Source organism: Danio aesculapii, chromosome 21, assembly GCF_903798145.1.
Source record: "Danio aesculapii chromosome 21, fDanAes4.1, whole genome shotgun sequence".
NCBI lineage: Eukaryota > Metazoa > Chordata > Actinopteri > Cypriniformes > Danionidae > Danio > Danio aesculapii.
In genome coordinates this window covers 39332322-39357574 of record NC_079455.1, presented here as the reverse complement: position 1 = coordinate 39357574, position 25253 = coordinate 39332322, and the positions used below count along the sequence as shown (strand labels likewise).

At 35.5% G+C, this 25253-nt stretch overlaps 1 protein-coding gene across 1 annotated transcript in view; it reads left to right on the top strand.

Annotated features, from left to right (window-relative positions):
* slc4a4b (solute carrier family 4 member 4b) overlaps positions 1 to 13333 on the top strand; it is a 115709-nt gene extending 102376 nt beyond the window's left edge. The window contains 7 exon segments of the mRNA XM_056445698.1: positions 1203 to 1271; positions 3608 to 3715; positions 4056 to 4121; positions 5925 to 6086; positions 6176 to 6269; positions 8224 to 8294; positions 13244 to 13333. Coding sequence (XP_056301673.1) covers positions 1203 to 1271; positions 3608 to 3715; positions 4056 to 4121; positions 5925 to 6086; positions 6176 to 6269; positions 8224 to 8258 — 534 coding nt within the window. The 3' untranslated portion in view covers positions 8259 to 8294; positions 13244 to 13333.
* Positions 13334 to 25253: the final 11920 nt, after the last annotated feature.

The window sequence follows — 25253 nt, the reverse complement described above, 5'->3', positions numbered from 1 at the left end:
TTTAAACTATATATATTTCGGTATTGTATTTTATTAATCTATCTAATTATAACCTGTTATAATATAATATATTTTGGTATAACTGTCATTTATCCTCTATTAAAATTTGATAAAAAAAGGTTTTATTATAATTATTATTATTTGTCATAGAAAATGTATAATAAAATATAATATATTTTAATATAGTTAACATGAGTTTTTTGGAAAATTTTATAAATAATCATTATTATTATTATTATTATTATTATTATATAAAAAATGGATAATATAATAAAATATATTTGAATATACATTTTTAAAAAATTAAAATTAAATAAAATATAATATAATTATTATTATATAGAAAATAATAATGTACTATTTTTTGTATATTTTAATATGAATAACATTTGTTTTTTATTAAATAAACAATATTATTTATTTATTTATTATTATTATTATATAGAAAATTGATAATATAATAAAATATATTTTGATATAAATAAAAAACTGACAATTAAATGAAATATATTGTTCATTCATTCATTTTCTTTTCGGCTTAGTCCCGTTATTAATCTGGTGTCGCCACAGCGAAATGAACCGCCAACTTATCCAGCATATGCGTTGCCCAAATATTATTATTATTATTATATAGAAAATATTAATATAATATATTTTAATATGAATAACATTTGTGTTTTTTATTAAATAAACAATATTATTATTATTATTATTATTATTATTATATAGAAAATATATAATATAATATAATATATTTAAATATAAATAAAAAAATGACAATTGAAGTAAATATATTATTATTATATAGAAAATGTATAATATATTTTAATAAAATTAACATTTGTTTTTTGAAAACTCAAAAAAAAAATTACTATTATTTAGCATGTGGTGTGTTTTTAGTGATTAGTGCCGTTACTGTCCTCTGCTGGACATTTGCTTTGTAAATTCTTCATAAAGACTATATTAATGTCTATAATGATAAGAGCTCATACCAGGATGTGAGCTTAGAAAGCGTCTTTCTTTCCTGTGTGCTTTTAGTCACAAACACAATTCTGTTTGACTATAATCTGTTTGCATTGCACAAATCTGTTGTTGAGCAGGTTTTGGGGTGTGTCTTTTTGTCTTCTCATAATGTTTGATTCTGTATGTGTGGATAAATGTGTATCAGTGTTGTTTAAATAATGTGTTTTTGATCTCCGCAGTTCATTCCCATGCCGGTGCTGTACGGTGTGTTCCTCTACATGGGCGTCGCTTCACTCAATGGCGTTCAGGTGAGTTCATGCAGCTCAGTGAGTGTCCCGTTACTGTTCGGCAGAAAGAGACCCTAATCCTGCTGATGACCTGATCTCCACTGGAGCCTGGGAACCCGAACCCACTCCACCACCTGATCTGAGTTCAGGAAAGTCAGGATAAATCAAGCGTAGTCAGGATTTGGTCAGGATAATGCACCTGGCTGAACCCAGAGCACTTCAGGACACTTTTGAGCATGACAATGAGTGTTGTTGTTATAAATGAGCTTGAGGATAAACCTTAATCCATTTGTAATTTTATAAGAGTGTATTTAATTAATGAGTTATTGTTATGTTATATGAATTGTGCATTGTAAACAGCTGAAGTTAAAATTATGCGGCCTGTAAATCTTTAATTCATATTCAAACATTTCCCAATAGTATATATAATTTATATATATATTTAAATATATTTTTAGCCAAATTTAACACTTTTTGTGATAACATGATGTTTGGTTTAATTAATAATAATGTAAATGTAAACAAACTGATATTTCAGAAATTATTGTGTCTATTTTTAAGAAGTTGTAGTTATTTTTGCAGAACTGGATGTAATATAGAGGTTATATGAGTTCAGATTTACACAAAACTGAGGCTTTATTTCTCTAATTGTTTTTCTGGGAAATCAAAAAAGGTCAAATGAGTTAATTCTTGAAAATCAGAACTAATAATTCTGAAAAAATATATAAAAAAATAAACATTTGAGCTATATCACACTCGCAGCAGTGCGATATGGCTGTATATCGTCACTGGTGGGAGGCGTGCATTGGCACAAGGCTGGATGCTGAGTGCATTAGTGTCCCACCAGTGACAATATACAGCCATATCGCTCTGCTACGAGTGTGATATTGCATTTATACAACAGTTTGACAGCATAATCGTGTGCATAAAAAAGAAAATCAAACACGGAGTCTCAAAAATCCTTTTGTATGAGGAACTACTTTCTTCCGCCATTCAGTCACATCTGCAGCTGACATCAGAACAGCGGAAATCGTTGCTACTTCACAAACGTCACTTTAGACCTAGTATTTGAATGATTCTCTACCATAATGTCTAAACTGATGACAAAACAGGTGATTTTTGTTCACATTTTAAGATTATAAGGCTGAACGGCATGAAATGTCATCAGTCTACAGAGATTTCCCAGTATTTCTCTGTTGCAATCGGTAGATCACAATAATTAAGCCTGAAAAAGCCAAAGCAATACAAACACTACCAGATAACTATGGTATAAATACAGCACTACATCACACAAGAGAGAGAGATTCACTTAGAAAGTCACTTACCTGTTCTGTAATTATATGTTCAGCTGTAGTTTGAAATTATTCAGAGTTTTTCTCCTCTAGGGGCTTATTATGCGGTTTCTGTCGCCATCTTGTGGCGGAACGTCAACCGTCTTTGCTCTGCTCAGTATGATAGACTGATGTCTGAATTTCTGAAATTATAATTATGTAAAATATCCTTATAAATAAACTGTATAGTTGCAATCTAAACAACTACATTCTCACCTAAAAAAGCCTCAAAAGTACACTGCAAAAAATGCAGGGTTCCACACAATTCATTCATGTTGTCCCAACACAAATCGATTAAGTTACCTAAACACTTTCAACAAATTTATGTGGATTAAACATAAAAAATTAAGTTGTCCCAATGAAATCTCAAGAATTGTGTTGTTTCGGCTCATTTTAAATAAGTAGTTTCAACAAGTAAAATAATATATTTTTTGAGTGTTCATCATGTTTGTCCAACAGCTCCAATATTTGTCAAACTGGAGTCCTCTGCTTGCGTGGACGGAGTAATACACAAGTGTGAAGAGGCTGTACGAGTGCTGACATTAATATCTCACGGCTATCAGCCAATCAGATTCCAGAACCAGACAGAACTACATTTTATTAAAAACACGTATAAGATAGTATTACATGTTATGTATATTAAATAAAAATAAGGTCATTTTATATTTTGAAAATGTATTCGTTTATTTTGTGACAAGATATTTAATGTTTTAAGATATTTAGAATTATTAAATATTAATATATTATATATACATATATACATATACATATAATATATGTACCACATGAAAAGCATTTTATTTTGAATCAAAATTATATACATTTTATTACTTATTACATAGTTCATGAAATATAATTGAATAATAATGAATAATTACATTCAATGTTCAGGTTTACATTTAATTTTTATTTAAAATGTTACATTTTTTCTTCAAAATATATATATTTTTAAAAAGATTTAGTTACAATAGTATGTCTAAGTCCTTTTGTGTGTGTGTGCGTGTGTGTGTGTGTGTTTGCGCGCAGTTTTTGGATCGCCTGGAGCTCCTGCTGATGCCTGCAAAACACCAGCCGGATCTGATTTACCTGAGACACGTCCCACTTAGACGAGTTCACCTCTTTACCTTCATACAGGTGCGTGCGTGCGTGCGTGCGTGCGTGCGTGCGTGAGAGAGAGAAAGAGCACCTGTTTGTGTATGGTCTTATGCTGTAGTTCTATGTGTTATTCATGAATGTGTGTGTGAGAGAGATTGAGATTTTTATTTAATTATATATATCTTTTTTATTTGGTTTTTTACTACTACTTACTGTGTTTACTATGTTTTTTATTATACATGTATGTTCTTTTTTTATGTAAACTTTTTAAATGCTTTTTAAAAGCAATTATTGAATTGAATTGAGAGAGAGAGCGCATGTGTGTGGTCTTCAGCTGTAGTTCTGTGTATTCTTCATGAATGTGTGTGTTTGTGTACAGGTTCTGTGTTTGGCTCTGCTGTGGATCCTCAAGTCAACAGTGGCCGCCATCATCTTCCCCGTCATGGTGAGCAGTTCAGCCTCAGAAACTCACTAAACTCCTCACATCTCCATTTATACAAGAACAAAACCATATAGAAGAATACAGTATATGAAGACCTGATAAGGGCTGATTTGTAAAGTAAGAAAATCAAGGACATTTTTACACATCTTTATTTTTAGTTCAATATTGTTTAAATTTCAGTTTATTTTTGTTCAGTTTGAGCCCAAATAGTCCATTTGAACTGAAAATTGTTTTATTAACTAGTTAACTAAATAAATGTTGATTGATTGACTGACTATATGAGCCTTAAATTATAATATACACTCACCGGCCACAATCAAATGATGCTTATTATGATAATTAGGCATAACTTGCATATTAGTAATATGATAAGATTATTTATAATAGTAATAACATTTTGCTGAGAAAATAATTATGATCCTAATAATTACATATTATTTTTATATCCATATCAAACAAACTGTTTCATTTTAATTCATCATTAAACAAATTTCTTAAATTTATTTGAATATAATACATCATATTTAGATATAAAAATTAAATAAAATGTGTTTGTGTATATATATATATATATATATATATATATATATATATATATATATATATATATATATATATATATATATATATACACACACACACACACACACACACACACACACACACACACACACACACACACACACACACATAAACACACTCATTGGTCACTTTATTAGGTACACCTTACTAGTACCGAGTTGGACCCATTTTGCCTTCAGAACTGCCTTGATCCTTTGTGGCATAGATTTAATAAGGTACTGGAAATATTCCTCAGATTTTGGTCCATATTGACATGAAAGCATCACACAGTTGCTGCAGATTTGTCGGCTGGACATCCATGATGTGAATCTTACATTCCATCACATCCCAAAGGGGCTCTATTGGATTGAGTCTGGTGATTGTGGAGGCCATTTGAGTACAGTGAACTCGTTATCATGTTCAAGAAACCAGTCTGAGATGATTCGCACTTTATGACATGACGCGTTATCCAGCTGGAAGTAGCCATAAGAAGACGATTACACAGTCCATTGAATTATCAGAAAATAATGCTCACCCAAATATAACAGCCAATAGCCCCTTTCACACATACAGACCTTTCCGGGAAGGCTGCCGGAAAGAGCACGTTCTAGACGTGAACGCGCTCATGTGAGACGTCTACTTTAGCCAATCAGAACACTCAGACGCATTCACATGCGCGCTGTTTATGAAGATAAAAGCTGTTGAATATTTTTCCAGACACATTTAGCTGCTAGATCCTTCTTTATGCCAACTCTGTACAAAATTACCGATAAAATGCTTATGATAAACCGCTAGTTGTTTACCTTCAAGTTCTGCTTCCTTGCTTGATGCGTCACGTGTACACGTAAAGCAGCCGGCAAGCACCAGCATACACGCTTATTATGTACATCTCGACATGCGAAAGTGTTCCTCCATATGTTTTTTTATCGCAGTTGTTCACAATATTTCTCCATCCACAGAGTTTGTAATGTAGTCAAATTATTTACAAATACAAGCCCTGCCGTTTAGAGCTCATTTCTGGTTAATGATGTCAGAATTTACCTGTATTTTGGAAAGGATGTGTAAAATTCCATAACGTCCTTGCCTGTATGAACAGGGCATTTTTGCGTTGGAAATTCTGGAAATTTTCCAGATATTTACCGTTCACTGTGTGAAAGAGGCTAATGAATGATTCATTAATGCACAGTATAAAAACACAAGTGACTAAAAGCTCAAATATTGCTGTCATTGTGTTCATTTTCCCAGATCCTCGCACTGGTGGCTGTGAGAAAGGCCATGGATTATGTGTTCTCGCAGCACGATCTCAGTTACCTGGATGACGTCATGCCGGAGAAAGACAAGAAGAAGAAGGAGGATGAGAAGAGGAAGAAGAAGAAGAAAGGCAGCATCGACAGTGACATGAATGATGTGAGTCTTGAGTACCCGTGTGTTTGCGTATGTGTAGTGTCTCAGTAAACTAAGAAAGGTGGTATGAATCTCCACCCCTGCGTTCACAGTCGGATTTTCCAGCCATCGAGACCATTCCCAGTATAAAGATCTCGATGGAGGAGATGGAGCAGGGCGCAGTGCTGGGGGAGAAACCCTCAGACCGTGAGTAAATGCAGACGCAGGGGTTTCAGACAGTGGTGGATGGGGAACATAAATCAAACATGATGTTATCAGCTCAAAACAGGAAACTTTTGATGAGTTTTGCCTGTTTGTTTACACAACAGCTTTTAATTTACTTTTTTAATACATTGAAGCGTTTTAGAGCAGCTCAGTGGTTAGCACTGTCGCCTAACATCGGCGTCCATGATGGCATCGTCTATCAGTCCAACCCTATGTCCAATTAACAAATTCAGTTCAGTGCTATCTCTGATCCAATCGAACAGAAATTCAGACAAAATTCAGCTCATTTACAAAACAGATGCTGTTATCACGTTTCTAAATGGCTGACCATTTCTCTGGCTCAGAGATAATACCTTAATTTACTTGGTTGCATTTATATGTTTATGTAGCAACTCGTGTAGATTTTATGGAGCGCAGGATTTTATTTTAAAATGTCGTGAAGTAATAATACAAATTTTCCAATCAAGTATCAAATAGAGGTGTAAAAATATATGTATTTCTTATCCACCCAAGAGTTTTGTGTGTGTGTGTGTGTGTGTGTGTGTGTGTGTGTGTGTGTGTGTGTGATGCTGGTTTTCATCACATTGTGGGGACCGAATGTCCTCTCAAGTATAGTAATTGCAGTTATTTTTGACTTAATGGGGACTTGTTTTGTTCTCCATGAGCTTATAAATCAAATAGAATGAAGTATTTTGGAAATGTAAAGCTGCAGATTGTTTCCTGTAAGGGTTGGTTTAGGGGTAGGGTTGGGAGAAGAGGTCAAGATATAGTCTTTACAGTCAGTATAAAAATCATTACATTGGTGAGAAGTTCCTATAAAACATTATAATTCAACGTGTTTGTGTGTGCATGTGTGTGTGTGTACTGTGCTGGTATTAATTCAGACAAAATTGAGCTCATTTACAAAACAGATGCTGTTATCACGCTTCTAAATGGCTGACCATTTCTCTGGCTCAGAGATAATACCTTATTTTACTTGGTTAAATTTATATGTTTATGTAGTAACTCGTGTAGATTTTATGGAGTGCAGGATTTTATTTTAAAATGTCATGAAATAATAATACAAATTTTCCAATCAAGTATCAAATAGAGGTGTAAAAATATATGTATTTCTCATCCACCACTGCCTGAACCCTTGTGCAGGCTCAGCTATTAACCACTTCTCTAATGTCTTTTCTCTCCTTCTCTCGATCGTCACACGATCCTCCAGAAAACATCTCCAAATCCTGCCTTTCTTTGTTTTTGCTTGGTTTCCTGGGATGGTGTGGATCAATAATCCGTTCTCAGCAGATAATTTAAGATGCCTAATCACTATTTGTGTGGATGTATTAAGAAAGTCAACATGAAGTCGAAATGCACCCTGTTTACATTGTTAATACCTGTTCCTGGTCTTTCAGTGCATGATTCATTCAGTGTCTCTCATCAAAGTAACTTGATCTGCGACTGTATTAGTTTTTGTCTGATGTCTTTGAGAGTATTTAGCTCTGTAGGGATGGGAATTAGGTGGAGTTTAAGAAGCAACATTTCTTTTTCTGGGAATTTTTGGGAAATCAACAATGTAAACGATGGTGAAAAGCTTTTTCAGTTTGCTTTGTTGATTTATTTATTTTATTTTTTGAAATGTTGAGGAAAAAGCAGTGGAAACGGTGTTTAAGAGAAGAAAAAAAATGTATTGTAGTCACAAAACATTCATTATAATTTAAATTGCAATTAATTATATATTACAGAAGTAAAATGGGTTGCAAATATCATCTCATGTTGACTTTAACCAGTACTGAATTTCCTCTTCTTCACTACCTCTGACCACTAACTAATCAACTCTCACTTTCAGCTGCATCTTTACATGTTAACCTTCTGGGATCGAATAATCTGCAGTGTGTACGTGCATGTGTGTGTGAATGTATATTAACAGCATGTCTGTGTTTGTTTCTTACAGGAGATAAACCCATGTCCTTCCTCACTCCCTACTGATGGAAAGCACTTTTTCCCTTCCAGGACTGTCTCGAGGTAAGAGTTTTGTGTGTGTGGTGCTGGTATTCATCACATTGTGGGGACCAAATGTCCTCTCAAGTATAGTAATTACAGTCATTTTTGACTTAATGGGGACTTGTTTTGTTCTTCATGAGCTTATAAATCAAATAGAATGAAGTATTTTGGAAATGTAAAACTGCAGATTGTTACCTGTAAGGGTTGGTTTAGGGGTAGGGTTGGGGGAAGAGGTCAAGATATAGTCTTTACAGTCAGTATAAAAATCATTACATTGGTGAGAGGTTCCTATAAAACATTATAATTCAATGTGTTTGTGTGTGTGTGTACTGTGCTGGTATTAATCACACTGTGGGGATTGCATCGCCTCTTAAGTATATTAATACCAGCATTTTTGACCTTGTGGGGACATTTTTGGTCCACGTGCAGAAAAGACTTAAATCATACAGAATGAAGTATTTTAAAAATGTAAAACTACAGTGTTTTCTGTGAGGGTTGGGGGAAGAGGACAGAATATACTCTTTACAGTATAAAAATCATTATATCCGTGTGAAGTCCCCATAAAACGTGAAAACCCAATGTGTTTGTGGGCGCATGTCTATGTACTGTGCCAGTATTCATCACATTGCAGGGATCCACATCCACATCTCCAGTTAAGTGTAGCAATATCAGCATTATTGTACCTTGTCGGGACTTTTTTTGGTCCTCATAAGGAAAACAGCTTATAAATCACACAGAATTATGTATTTTGAAAATGTAAAACTACAGAGTGTTTCCTGTGAGCGTTGGTTTAGGAGTAGGGTTGGAGAAAGAGAACAGAATATAGTGTTTACAGTATAAAAATCATTATATCTGTGTGAAGTCCCCATAAAATATGAAAACTTAACGTGTTTGTGTGTGTACGGTGCTGGTATTCATCACATTGTGGGGACCACATGTCCTGTTAAGTATATTAGTACCAGCATTTTTTACCTTTCCGGGACTTTTTTGGTCCTCATAAGGAAAACCGCTTATAAATCACAGAATGAAGTATTTTGAAAATGTAAAACTACAGTGTTTCCTGTGAGGGTTGGAGGAAGAGAGCAGAATATTGACTTTACAGTATAAAAAAAATCATTATATCTGTGTGAAGTCCCCATAAAATATGAAAACTTAACGTGTGTTTGTGTGTGTGTGTGCTGTGCTGGTATTCATCACATTGTGGGGACCACATATCCAGTTAAGTATATATATTTTTTTGTCAAATAAGTTTTATTGAAGACATAGTTTCAAGAAGAAAATAATTCTATGTCTACATATAGCATAGGCAAAGCAAATAAGAAAAATTAAAAGCAAAAACAACATGAAAATTATAAAATAAATAAATAAATAAAACACCCACCCACATAACAAGCAAACTTGTTACAAAGACCTGTTTGAACAACAGAGTATGATGACAAAGCATGTTAAAACATTACAGAAATGATGCATTATTATGAGAGGTTTTTTTCAAGGTAGCAGTATGAGAGCATCTTATGTTGCGTATTTGACAACAAATGCGTTTGTTCAGAGAACCCTAGAATTAAACGCATTGGATCTGGTAGTAATTGCAACTTCAACACCTCGGAAAGCACTTCAAAAATTCCATTCCAATAATTCTGTATCTTAGAACAAAAATTAAAACTGTGAGATAGATCTGCATCTGATGAATTACATTTCTGTTAAGTATATTAATACCAGCAATTTTTTTACCTTGTCAGGACCTTTTTTTGGTCCTCATGAGGAAAACAGCTTATAAATCACACAGAATTATGTATTTTGAAAATGTAAAACTACAGTGTTTCCTGTGAGCGTTGGTTTAGGGGTAGGGTTGGAGGAAGAGAACAGAATATAGTCTTTACAGTATAAAAATCATTATATCTGTGTGAAGTCCCCATAAAATATGAAAACTTAACGTGTGTTTGTGTGTGTACTGTGCTGGTATTCATCACATTGTGGGGACCACATATCCAGTTAAGTATATTAGTACCAGCATTTTTTACCTTTCCGGGACTTTTTTGGTCCTCATAAGGAAAACCGCTTATAAATCACACAGAATGAAGTATTTTGAAAATGTAAAACTACAGTGTTTCCTGTGAGGGTTAGAGGAAGAGAGCAGAATATTGACTTTACAGTATAAAAATCATTATATCTGTGTGAAGTCCCCATAAAATATGAAAACTTAACGTGTGTTTGTGTGTGTGTGCTGTGCTGGTATTCATCACATTGTGGGGACCACATCTTCTGTTAAGTATATATATTTTTTGTCAAATAAGTTTTATTGAAGACATAGTTTCAAGAAGAAAAGAATTCTATGTCTACATATAGCATAGGCAAAGCAAATAAGAAAAATTAAAGGCAAAAACAACATGAAAATTATAAAATAAATAAATAAATAAAACACCCACCCACATAACAAGCAAACTTGTTACAAAGACCTGTTTAAACAACAGAGTATGATGACAAAGCATGTTAAAACATTACAGAAATGATGCATTATTATGAGAGGTTTTTTCAAGGTAACAGATAAAAGGATTCCAAATTTTGTCAAATTGTTCAAGTTTTCTTTTCAAATAGTATCTAATTCACTTCAAATGTAACAGAGGCAATTTCCCCAAGCCACAGTTTACATGTTGGTCATTCCTTTTTTTTCCAAAACAGTAGCAGCAGCTTCTTGGCAGTAGTTAAGCAGTATGAGAGCATCTTATGTTGTGTATTTGACAACAAATGCGTTTGTTCAGAGAACCCCAGAATTAAACGCATTGGATCTGGTAGTAATTGCAACTTCAACACCTCAAAAAGCACTTCAAAAATTCCATTCCAATAATTCTGTATCTTAGAACAAAAATTAAAACTGTGAGATAGATCTGCATCTGATGAATTACATTTCTGTTAAGTATATTAATACCAGCAATTTTTTTACCTTGTCAGGACCTTTTTTTGGTCCTCATGAGGAAAACAGCTTATAAATCACACAGAATTATGTATTTTGAAAATGTAAAACTACAGTGTTTCCTGTGAGCGTTGGTTTAGGGGTAGGGTTGGAGGAAGAGAACAGAATATAGTGTTTACAGTATAAAAATCATTATATCTGTGTGAAGTCCCCATAAAATATGAAAACTTAACGTGTGTTTGTGTGTGTATGCTGTGCTGGTATTCATAACATCGTGGGGACCACATATCCTGTTAAGTATATTAGTACCAGCATTTTTTACCTTTCCGGGACTTTTTTGGTCCTCATAAGGAAAACCGCTTATAAATCACACAGAATGAAGTATTTTGAAAATGTAAAACTACAGTGTTTCCTGTGAGGGTTAGAGGAAGAGAGCAGAATATTGACTTTACAGTATAAAAAAAATCATTATATCTGTGTGAAATCCCCATAAAACATGAAAACCCAATGTGTTTGTGTGTGTGTGTGCTGTGCTGTGCTGGTACTCATCACATTGTGGGGACCACATCTTCTGTTAAGTATATTAATACCAGCAATTTTTTTTTACCTTGTCAGGACCTTTTTTTTGGTCCTCATAAGGAAAACTGCTTATAAATCATACAGAATGAAGTATTTTGAAAATGTAAAACTACAGTGTTTCCTGTGAGGGTTAGAGGAAGAGAGCAGAATATTGACTTTACAGTATAAAAAAAAATCATTATATCTTTGTGAAGTCCCCATAAAACATGAAAACCTAACGTGTGTTTGTGTTCAATTTTTTTACCTTGTCGGGACCTTTTTTGGTCCTCATAAGGAAAACAGCTTATAAATCACACTGAATGAAGTATTTTGAAAATGTAGAAATGCAGATCGTTTCCAGTGAGGGTTGGTTTAGGGGTAGAGTTGGGGAAAGAGGACTGAATAAACTCTTCACAGTATAAAAATCATATCTGTGTGAAGTCCCCATAAAACAGGAAAAGCCAATGTGTTTGTGAGCGCATGTGTATGTACTGTGCTAGTATTAATCACATTGTGGGGACCACATATCCTGTTAAGTATATTAATACCAGCATTTTTTACCTTGTCGGGACCCTTTTTTTTGGTCCTCATAAGGAAGACAGCTTATAAATCACACTGAATGAAGTATTTGAAAATGTAAAAAGGCAGATTGTTTCCTGTGAGGGGTAGGGTTGGGGGAAGAGGACATGATATACAGTCTGTACAGTATAAAAATCATTAGGTCAATGGAGAGTCCCCATAAAACATGAAAACCCAATGTGTGTGTGTATCAGCTTGTGTGCACATGCATGTCTATTATTATCCAGCTTAGATCAGCATGAATGCCATACTGGCTCATCTGCTATGCTTTATTTTGGTTAGTGCTAGTTTAGCTGGTGAACAAACACTACCATGTGGTATTAGTGTTACGTGTGGTCAAATCAGTGTAATGCATAACAAAGGTGGTGCACCCATATTATGTGTGCATTAGTGCTGATTCTAAAAGTATTTTTACTGTAGATGCACAATATATGGAAAAACTAACAGTATTGATATAATATTAAATGACTATCCGCATTACAGTGAAGTGTATTACGTTTCATTTATTTTATTTGCTAAGCATTTGTTTGTTGCATGCATAGGTTGTATATCCAAATTTAGCCAATCAGATTGGGCCTTGCTATATTTATACATGCCTTCCCAGTAACTGCTGTCATTCTATTGATTCGATCGGCTTCAAGGTCAAATCAGAGCTGAAATTAGGTACTAATGGCAAAAAGACAAGAGAGACTGATGACCGCTTTTTACGAGATGTAAAATAAGTCTCTGATGTCTCTGCTGCCACGCAACTGTTTAAATCTCTTAAAGTGATTTTTGCATAATAAGTCCCCTTTAAAGTCTAAATGTTTGATGTATTACAAGAAATATTACTGCAACACTCAAAAACAGCTCTACTTTTAACCCATAAGGGATTTCTTGTGTTTTGAGAGTCTATCTAACACTCTCTTTTGCTTTCTCACAGTCAGGATTTAAACCCCTTTAAGAAGATGGTGCCTCAGATCAGAATCGATTTGGACCCCGACAACAACAAATTCTTCTGGAAAACTCCGTCCTCCGAAACGTCCCTTTAAACACTCCCAAAAACACATGCATACACACAAACCTTAAGGTCTAAATGCATAAAATGCTACACATTAATCAAAAAAGTCCAAACAAATGGACAAATGGAACTTCAACACTACAACCAAAAGCTGCACAAACACAGACTCTTCACCAAAGAGTTTTTTATACTTTGTTATATATATCTCCTCATTTTTGGTAGCATTATTTTTGGAAATTTGAAAATCAAACAAAATATATATTTTTGCTATTGATTTCTTACTAGGTTCTGGGTCCAGACTTATTGTTTTTCCCATCACATTTCAACTTTTATAACTATAATAGGGGTGTAACAGATCACGGTTGATCTGTGATTCGTACAGATCACAACCCATGGTTCGGAACACACGTGACCAGTGGATACATTTTTTTTTTACTTGTAGATTAATATTAAATTTGTAACGATCGCAGAAAGATCGCCTCTCGCATCATTCAAATCACATGTATGAAAGCATTTAGGGTTTCCTGTAAATATAACGATGACTGAAGAAGTTGTGGTGGGTTTCTTAGGTTATTAAAGGTGTTTAGCCTTGTTTAGCTTACATTAAGGTATTCAGTGTAAGCTGCACGATTAATCATTAAAAGATCGGGATCTCAACACCTACGCAACATAAATTATAAACGATGGTGATTTGCATGTTTATTAATCCTTTTAATCGCTGCATTTAAATCTGTGTATGAAAAACGAAAAAATCAAGAAAGAGTCTTTAGTCTTTTGAGTTAGTTATGAAATTACAAACAGTCAAATAACACAGAAGTACTGGGATAACAGTTTATAGTTTAGATAAAACCACTGATGTTAATGGTAAAGATTAAAATCACAGTCATATGCATTTAACTTGACGCTCAAAAATGAAAGTTGTAGGCAGCGATTACATTATTTAACCAACAGGTGGCGACAACCAGCCACAGAAAATATGCCACTGAATAATTCTTCAAAAATGATGCATCTGGCAATGAAACATGAAGTTCTATGAGTGAACAACTGAATCATTTATTGAAAATGAGACTAAAAATAAATATGGCTTGTACAAATTATGACGTTAGGTTTATACAGTTAGCTTCATCAGCAACAGTAGTAGTAACTAGTGTATTTTTCACAGCACTGAATATTTTATTTTTATTCAGCTGATTATTTCTTCAGTTTATTTTTAATAAAATTACTAAGTTCCTAGTTCTGTTTGTTAAAACCAAAAGTTTTCCTGCAGTACTGTTTTTGTATTAAATGGAAAGCAAATTATATTTGTCTCCTCCCCTTTTTGGCATTTCCGAAAAAGGTTCCGATCCGTAACTAAAAAAAAATAATGTGATCCGAACCATGAGATTTGTGATCCGTTACACCACATTACTATAATATATTATTATACACATCAGAATGACATCATAATCCAGTCTTAACAATGTAGGATCCATCCAATAATGCAGTGTTTCCCAACCCTGTTCCTGGAGGCACACCAACAGTACATATTTTGGATGTCTCCCTTTTCTGACCCATTGACTTCAGGTGTTGGAGTCTCTTCTGATGTTATGATAAGTTGATTCAGGTGTGTTTGATTAGGGAGAGGTTGAAAATGTGTACTGTTGGTGTGCCTCCAGGAACAGGGTTGGGAAACACTGCAATAATGTATAAACCAAATTTAATGGTTTGACTTTTCCTCTAGCCAAATAACTGCACTTCATTCAAATGAGCACATTAGATCAAATTTGAACATTTCAGCGAACAAATTTGTATTAGCATTTATTATATATATTTTTCTTTCACTCAAAAGACTCGACCTTTTGAGACTCTTTTTAGAAGTCTATATTACTGATCCACAATTGTGGGCGTAAATTTATCCCAATAAGGGAACTGCTGTTGTATAATTAATGACACAATGACTTCAATCTTCCCTGCGCTTAATGAGACAGAACGTGGGAAACACTCGATGTATGAATATGATCTTCTAGTTCTACCTCTTATAACTGTAGTGTGTGAAGCATTTCTTTATGCAGTATGTCAGCAGCGAACCAAAAAAAGTAGCGGACGCCAACATTCTGTCTACGAAATTCCTCTTCTGCCCTTTTATGAACTCAAGATCTCTTCTCTTCGTTCATAAATGACAATCATAACCAGGCGGACACCTTCAATGTGATTTGCGTTCGATGTATTTACTATGAAGCAGTTGATTGATGCTGATTTTATTACCTGGATATTTTTATTGTTCTTATTTTTTTTTAAAGAAGTAATGCTGTAGATAGAGACGTCTTTTATACTGAGATGAGTTGTAAGGACTCGATAATGAGATTTTAACGTGGAACAGCTGTACCGAGTAACAGCAATATGCAAATTTCCTTGTTTTGTTTATTCGAGAACTTAAATACTGCCATTATGACAGATCGTTTTCACTTAAGGCCCATTCACACCAATAGCTTTATAGGTAACTATAACTATACTGCGTTTTTGACGTATATTGTTTCCGATGATTGCGCTCTTTGACGCATTCAAGATTCTGATTGGCTGTCAATGCTTTTAATCGTTCGTCAGCTAATAAAAAAAGTCATTTTAAAAGTGATTCAGTTTTATTTATCCTCTGTGCCATTAACGTTATAGTTGTGGTGAGGACTCTGCTATTCTTTTACATTTATTTTGAAGTCTTTATTGTTACAGTTATCAATAGACGTAAAGTGGCGTGAACAGCTTTTTACAATCAGAGATATCTTTTTACAATCAAGATATTTCAGTCTGCAAATCTGGTGTAGGATATTTTTAACAGTATCTAATAAATCAGTCGTTAAAACTTGAATATAGAGACACAAGTCAGTGTTTGTACATACAATATATCTGTTCATCATCATCTCTGATCAATAATGTCTTCCATTTCTTTTGATTGTATCGAATTGCCTGTGAATTTCCAAGGACTGAACTGTTAGTAAGATTTGTAGGGCAGGTGATGCTCTGTTTCTTTTTTTTTAAACCTGTTGAGATGTATTTATTGTCCTTCTGTTCTGTTCTGGAAGCTGTCTTACTCTGTCTGATTATAATGGTGACGCTACAGGCAATAATGAGATTAACAGTTGATCACTGTTCTGTAAAAGGGAATCACCCTGTAGCACTGTGAGGCGATGGGAAAATTAAAGCAATTATTAAAACTCATTCTTGTGCTGTGATTCTTTCAGAAAATCATAAATACACAACATTATTTAAAATCCAAGTGTTTCACATATTATTTATACACATAACCAGTGGGAATTCTTTAAATATGGGACCCAAAAACGGTCTTTTATTGCACATCTTTTTGTGAATAGTCAAAAAATATATTGTATGAGTAAAAATTGTAATGTAATGTGTAATTATTTTATTATACAGCACATTTATTGTGTATGGCCATACACCCAAAGAGCTTCACAATCATGAGTGGGGTCTCTCCACACCACCACCAGTGTGCAGCATCCACTTGGATTATGTGACGGCAGCCACAGGACAACGGCGCCAGTGCGCTTATCACGTACGAGCTATTGGAGGAGTGGAGAGACAGTGATAGAGCCAATTCGGTGGACTGGGATGATTGGGAGGCCATGATGGTGAATGGGCGATGAAGGGAATTTGGCCAGAACACCGGGGTTACACCCCTACCCTTTACGAGAAGTGCCATGGGATTTTTAACAACCACAGAGAGTCAGGACTTCGGTTTAACCTCTCATCTGAAAGACAGCGCTCTCTGACAGTATAGTGTCCCCTTCAATATACTGGGGCATTAGGAGCTCCCCCTGCTGGCCTCACCAACACCACTTCCAACAGCAACCTAGTTTTCCCATGTGGTCTCCCATTCTGACCAGGCTAAATTTCAGTGAGTAACCGGTCTTGGGCTGCAGGGTGATATGGCTGCAAAATTACAAAATTATTTGTTTTTTATTCCAAAAATTGTTAGATTCCCTACTGAAAAAACAGCTTAAACCAGCCTAAGCTGGTTGGCTGGTTGACCAGCCTGGTTTTAGAGGGGTTTTGGCCACTTCAAGGCTGGTTTCCAGCCATTTCCAGCCTGGTCTTAGCTGGTAAGACTGGAAAATGACCAGCCTGGTTTAAGCTGGACATAGCTGGTTTTGGCTGGGCTCCCAGCCTGGCCAGGCTGGTCAAGCTGGTTTTAGCTAGTCATCTGCCAGCCTGACCTGCTAAGACCAGGCTGGAAACCTGCCTGGAAGTGGCCAAAACCCCTCTAAAACCAGCCTGATTGACCAGCTAAAACCAGCCAACCAGCCTAGGCTGGTTTAGGCTGTTTTTTTCAGTAGGGTTATTAAAGAGCCCATATTATACATGAAATAGGGTCATATGTAGGTTGTAAGGGTCTCCAACAACAGTCTAATATGCATGCAAGATCATAAAACACTTTTATGGTCTTATAATCTGCATTTATTTTTACCTAATTATCCCAGCGACTCCCATATGAATCGTTCAGCGATTCATTTGTTCCCAACCCCCTCCTCAGCGCGAAGCTAATCTGCGCTGATTGGACCGATGACAGCCTGCTGCGATTGGTCGACAGTGACAGGCTTCAGCACGAGATGGAGTGAAATGCCCAGCTGGTAATCTACAATATAAAAGTAGTCACAGTGCACACGCGCTTCAGTGCAAGGCTTTTTTCACACACACACACACACACACACAACCCTCCTCAGAAGAACTGGGGAGATCGACGCGAGTCTCCTAGCCTCTCCCTCTCCCTCTCTCTCTCTCTCACACACACACACACACACAACGCTCCTCAGAAAAACTAGGGAAAGCGACGCGAGTCTCTCTCTCTCTCTCTCTCTCTCTCTCTTACACACACACACACACACACACACACACACACGATCGCCATAGCAACGACAAACGACAGTGGAACGCGAGCTCACAAAAGCCTTTAACGTTAAATCCGTAAACAAAGCGGCACGCGTCGCGTTTTTAACGTGGCTTACATGTGATAAGAGAATATAAAGAGTAACCGCGTGTACTGTACCAGGTTAACAAGTAATAAAACACAATAAATACATAGTTTGCAAGTTAAACGAGGCAACAATTTTAATCGCACTTACTTACACTAGTGAATAAACCTCAACCACTGATTCTTCACAGTTCACAACTCATCTTTGGGTAGAGACTGTCAATATTATCCATCTGAGCACAGCGTGACTTCATTCGACCGGCGGCGTCTGTGTGTGTGTGTCTAGTGTTTTTTCTGTGTTAGTGGGCGGGGCCGCAGGTTTCAAATCTCCCTGTTTTGGGCGCGTAACTACTGGTGAAGCTTGTGTTTCGTGGCTGCGTCATCGCGAAACACCTAATGACTCGTTATCAAGACGACTCGTTTGAAGCACTATGAGTCGACTCTTTTATAGATGAATCAATAGTTTTAAACACTGTACACTTACAGATTTAAGCCTTAGCTGGATATTTCACTTCACTTAGAGCTGTGTTACACACTACATGGAAGGGCATTTTCAAAAACCATAATATGGGCTCTTTAAATAAAAATCATGTTCTGTGAATTCATTTCGTTAATTACTTTCCATAACTCTATCGAAACCTAATTTTTGATCAGTAATGTCAATAGGAAAGGGAATCTGATCAACCTTAAAGGTGATTTTCTAATTATTTAGATTTTTATGGACTTTCAGACTTCACAATTTTAAATAGTTCCCAGACAAACATTGTCATATCCTAACAAACCATACACCACTGAAAACTTGAGCTTCATTCAGCTTTCATGTGACATGAATCTCAGTTTCCCAAAAAAAAAAAAGGCCAGCTGTGACTGGTTTTGTGATTCAGGGACATTAGAGTGACCTTATTCTTCACGCATGAACGGGTGCAGCCATTGGAATCTTTTTGGCTTAAGACTTCTGTTCCCATTCACTTCCATTGATTTTTAGACATTTAAAACGGCTTGTTATGCTGTTTCATGTTGCAAACTGACATTTTCATATTATAATATTCTACTATTTACATATTGTCATGAACACACTTGCTTGTAGAGCAAGCAGTTACACCGTTTTCTGCCGTTTATTATTCCTAGTCATTTCTCCCATAAGCAACTGAATCAGAAGTTCTAAAACAGGGGTGTCCAAACTCGATCCTGGAGAGCCAGTGTCCAGGAGAGTTTTGCTCTAACCCTAATATAACACACCTGAAGCAGCTCAAGCTCTTACTAGATATACTAGAAACTTCCTGGCATGTGTTGAAGCTTGAAGCAAGTTGGAGATAAACTCTCCAGGACAGAGTTTAGACACCCCTGTTCAAAAACCGCATTGCAGAATAAGGTCAATATGTGTCTTTAAAAAAGACGGTTATAAATAATATCAGATTTAGGTTCGACTTGTAACAACACAACATTTTTAGTGCTAAACAGAACCCTTTTTCTAATAACCCATAAAGAAGAATGCTAGAAAAAGCCATAATAAACCTTAATAGTGTTATAAAGCTTTAATAGAGTTTTTACTGGTGACCTTGACGTTATTTGTCTGATTCTTAACTTTAAACCTTCATATTCTGTAAATAAAAGATAGGATATGAATTACCACTCATTTGATGGTAAAAAGGGATAGTTTACATTGACTCTGGTTTCCAGCTTTATTCAAAATATCTTATTTTGAGTTTAACAGTCAGATATGTTTCAAACAAGAGAAAGGCTTGAGTAAAAGCTTCTCTTTTTTGTTAAACTATAAGTTACACAGCATTAAACTTCTATAAATCAACAATGAGGTGTTTTCAGGCTTAACATATTTTTGACCACTACAGATTTTTTAAATATTAAAACGGCACGCCGAGGGAGAACCATACATTTCTTAAAGAGTGATATGGATCCACAGAACAGTAGTCTACATGTTTAACAGTGCATTTAGTTCATTTTAAATAACGAATGCTAAATAAAATCCAGGTTAAACGCTTTATCATCACCCACATTCAGGACAAAATAAACACAAGGCGCTCTCTCAGGTCAAGAGCTGCCAGGCGAAAGTGAGTATAGGCCTACGTAACACAACCTGAAACAGGAATCTGGGTCTAATCTGGATAAAAGCATTGAGACATCGTGTTCTAGTCCTTGTAATCTCTCACCTTCAAGACATTCCTCAGCGCTGTAATGATCGTCCATTACTGTCTAATCCAACACAACATTCACTTCTCTGACTAAATCCTTGACATTTAGCTCAGCTCCTAATCGCGCACATGTTTCATTGAGATAACCGGTGTTTTTCTCGCAGATGAACAGTAAAATGACTGGTCATTATTTAAATTGCTCGCTATATCACCGCGCAGGCTTCTTCAAGGAGACAACCGGGCTGAGATTCGCATATTTTCCGTGTCAGTACATCGACGGATATCATCACGCGAATGGATTTAGCATATAACGAAGCCAAAATGTCATCACATGGCTGGACAGGTTTAATAAGGAGTCGTTAGTAGTTACTTTGATCATCTCCTGATTTGTGGCCTTTCTCACGAATTTCACCTTTCGTGCTGAGCGCCGCTTCACCAGCTGTCCCGCACCGGCAGCGGGATGTAAACAAACGCACGTCTGCTCTATTAACCCACGGGTCACGGTGTAGCAGTGAGTAAGTGACCGATGAAATCGAGCCAAGATTTTTCAAACCCAAATAGAAATCTGATACATGGAAATATACCGGGGATGACTGTAACACAATTTTTCTTTAGCAACTACCCAGCAAACATGCCAGTGCGGGCCCACTGTGGGTAAGTGGGGGTTTACTGTGGGACAGTGTGGGCAGGACAATCCCACAGAAAAACACACGTGGGCCCCATGTGGGGTAGCCCATGCAGGCCCCAACGGTATTTTCCCCTTTGGGGCCCACGTGTGTTTTTCTGTGGGCGAGCCCACAGTGGGCTTGCCCACAGAAAAACCCATGTAGGCCCCATATAGGTCAGCCCAAGCGGGGCCCAATGGATTTTGCCGTTGGTGGCCCCAACCTGTATTTTGTGGGTAAACTTAAGTTAAATTTACAAACATTACTTGTATGAAAATTAGAATAAATAATTTGTATTTTGGTCTAAATACTGTGAAGGACAAAAAACTGCCTTGCTCCTTAGAGAAAATCATGCAGAAATTATAGTTTTAGATAGAATCTTGATCACATATGATCACTTACAGCACTGATTAGTGTGGGATAGCCCACAGTCAGCCCACACTTTTGGGCTGTCCCAAAGGGGGCCCACATGTACCCCACAGTGTGGAGCCCACACGTGCCCCACATTTCACGCCGGTATTTGGGCCCACAGTGTGTAGCCCACATGGGTCCCTTATGGGCCCCAAAGTAGCATGTTTCCTGGGTAAAATTACCTTTTTTTTAGCTACATGACAGAAACTTTTAGGCAAAGTACACACATTTGTCTACTACAAATGTCAACAATTAAAATTTCTTAAACTATATTACAGACTTTGTAAGATGATGACAAATACAGTTTAACCTGATATAACTCACACAACATCATCTACAACCGTAGAGGAACTAAACCAAATATTGTCTTATTTTTTCACTTTCTTACTTCAGAATTCGATTTTCGGTTGTAGCTTCTGGAGATATTGCAAGACTGACTGGAAAATCTCCACAAGTGATTGTTAAGGAAACCTAAGGAAACTGAAAATGTCAAATGACCCTTGTCTTATCCCTGATTCATGAAATTGTTAGTGTTACAACTCTCCCTGTGTTTCAACTATACCCAGTCTCCCCTACAAATGACATATCAGACCCATAGCCAGCCTGGTGAAAAGAATGGTTTTTTTTTCTCATAAAGTGGACATTTTTGCAGTTATGTGCCTTATTTTCTATTTATATATTATTACATTTTAAGCACTATTTTAGTTGAGTTAGCTTGTCAGATAACCACAAGCATCATAACCACACTTTTTAATGTACTAAAGAATTTGCTAACGATTTATAATGAAGAAATGTGAACAAATACTTATTTTTAAAATACAAATTTATTACATGATATATCATTAGAGAAAAAATATGGGAGTCTGTTAAAGTTTTACATTTAAAGTAGCCTATTGTCATTTGTTAGGCAAATAATAAACTGGCTAGCACATTCAACTGTCCTGAGTCTTGGGGTGTAGTGGACATTTTAAAATTAAAGTTCAGAGATATAACTTATTTATCTTAGGAGTTTCCCTAAATGAGATGGTGAAAGTAAACATTACCGTGCAAATCTTAATAGAGGAATAAACACATCAAGGCTGTTTATTTGCTCATATTCATATTAAAAGTTCATTTTAAAATTTGTTTAATTTGTTTTGAGGAAATTATATGTGTAAGGCTTCTGTGCACGTGATATATACTGAAAAGAAAAAAAGCAATAAATCGATGTACAAATGCTGTAATGTTTAAATAAGTGTCCCATAAAATGCATGTGACCATCAGGAAGAATGCAGCATCTCATTTCTCACAGGACACATTCTGTAGTGGTGTAACAGATCACAAATCTCACGATTCGGATCTCTCTACAGTTTTGGTCACAGATCGGACCATTTTTTTGGATCTGCAAAAAAGGGAGGTTTTCATTTATACAAAAATATTACTGCAAATATTTGGGGGTTGGGGGTGGGGGTGGGGGGGACAGCTGTATGAGATCATACGTTTATATAATTATTAATCACCTGATTCTAAATGGTCTGTCTATAAAAGTGAGCGGGACGTATCCCCCCCCCCCCCCCCCCCCCCCATTTGAATAATAATTTTAAAAATGCATGTATATAATAATATAATAATAATATCAAAAGAGCTTCATGATTTGTCTAGCCTCTTTTGTAAAAACCTACATTTGATTGAAAATTCATGGATAACAACAATAGCCAAATTAGTATTCAGATTAATTTTAATATGGGCCGCTTTTGGGCTTCACGCCTTTTCCATTGCTCGTTTATTGCTTTCAAGAATAAGCTCAAATATTTAGAATAAAAGATCATTTTAAAATGTTTTCTCTATTTAAAAAAAATACAGTAGCGTAAAATGACTTCTCTTATGTCAGATTGTATGTTTTCTTACACAGCTGGATGTTGGACTTGTAATTGGAAAAATAATAGTTTGCATTAGCCAAAACTGATTAGATGAATTCACACTGAAGCGACAACCAACAGATGATTCGGCTTGGTCTTAAAGCCTTTTCAATGGGTTATTTTCACTATTTATGATGATGTAGCAGTCAAAATAGGACAAACAAGCTCATGTATGGGACAAATTCTAGACCTTAGTCATATAGGGGTGGGTCTTCCGAACCACCCGAACCCCCCCTGGCTACGGGCCTGCATATGATAAGCATACAAGTTTATATTTTGATTTCACATATATAAAATGTCAAATGCAATATATAGCAAACTATATAGCTCAGCATGATACACCCCTTTTTGAAAATGAATATTTGATCAATTTCTCAGTGATTATAGTATATTATATAACAGCTTAATGAAAGTTATATGCATAAACATAAGAGTTTGGTCACCTACCATGTTTAGGAATGGAAAGATACTACATTTAAATTCAAGTAAGTTATCGCAACAACAAAAAATCAACTAAATTTGATATATTTGACGTTTTCCTTGATTTTTCCTGTTTATTAACAGGGCATTTCCAGTTTATTAAGTTCTGAAAAGCTAGACATTTTATTTACTTTTTTTTAAAACATATTTATTTGGGTGTACACATGTTTGTACTGTTATCTTAAATTATTTTTTTTTTAGATTGCTTCCTATTTTGGCTTCAGTATTGGCTAATCATATTTTCATAGGGCCATATATGAAAAATATCAAATTAAAGCTAATATATTTGAACATATTTTTAATAACCATGGTTGAAAAGACGGTAAACTGTAGTTGAATTGTATACAAGTGGCAGGCTACATTATCTTTATATTATAGGCCAAATATCCTAAAAGTAACCCCTCAATGTTTCAACTATAACTTGACACACCTTCTCAGGATGTAACTGCTTATCAGTGAAATAAGATGGGAAAACTTTAATTAACTTTAACTTAATAAAAATGCAGACATTATAGGGATTGTAACTTTTAAAAAAAACTTTTATTATGAGACATTTTAGGGATAGTTCACCCAAAAATAAAAAATTTATCACCATTTACTCACCCTTCACTTGTTAAAAACCTGTTTGAGTTTCTTCTGTAGTATGCAAATGAAGATAGTTAGGAAAATGTTGGAAACCGGTCACCATTGACTTGCATAGTATCTGTTTTTCGTATGAATGTTACCGGTTTGGAACCATTTTTAGTGGTTGAGCTGTCAGCTTTTTTAACAAAATAAAATTATGAGTTATCAGTTAATTATCAGTTTTATGTTGTAGAGCAGGGGTGCCCAAACTCTGTCTCTTAGAGAGACTCTTGTCTTAGAGAGACAATGTCCTGGAGAGTTTAGCTCCAACACCTGTCTGAAAGTTTCTAGATACCTAGAGTTTAATTAGGTGGTCTACTTTGTTTAATTGTGGTTGAAGGATTCTGCAAGACTCCGGCCCTCCAGGATTCAAACTGTTGTACAACTGTTGGCACAACTGTTGTAGGGCTTCGTATTGTCAGGTTTATCCACTGTCTTCTAGCTCTATCTATTGGTAATTTAGAGAAATTACAGGATGGGTTCCCAGTCTTGTCTCAGTCTAGAGATTAGAGGTCTACACTGCTAAAAAAATTGACAATGCTTTATTGAAAATTCAATGCGGGACCATTTATGCTGCAAGACAAATGTAAAGTAATCAAAACTATTCACCTTATTCTCAGCGTACGAGTGGGCGCAGCCATTTGAATCATTTTGGCTCGAGACTTCCGGTCTCATTCACCTCCATTCATTTTTAGACGTTAAAAACAGCTCGTTTTGCTGCTTGATGTTGCAAACTGATATTTT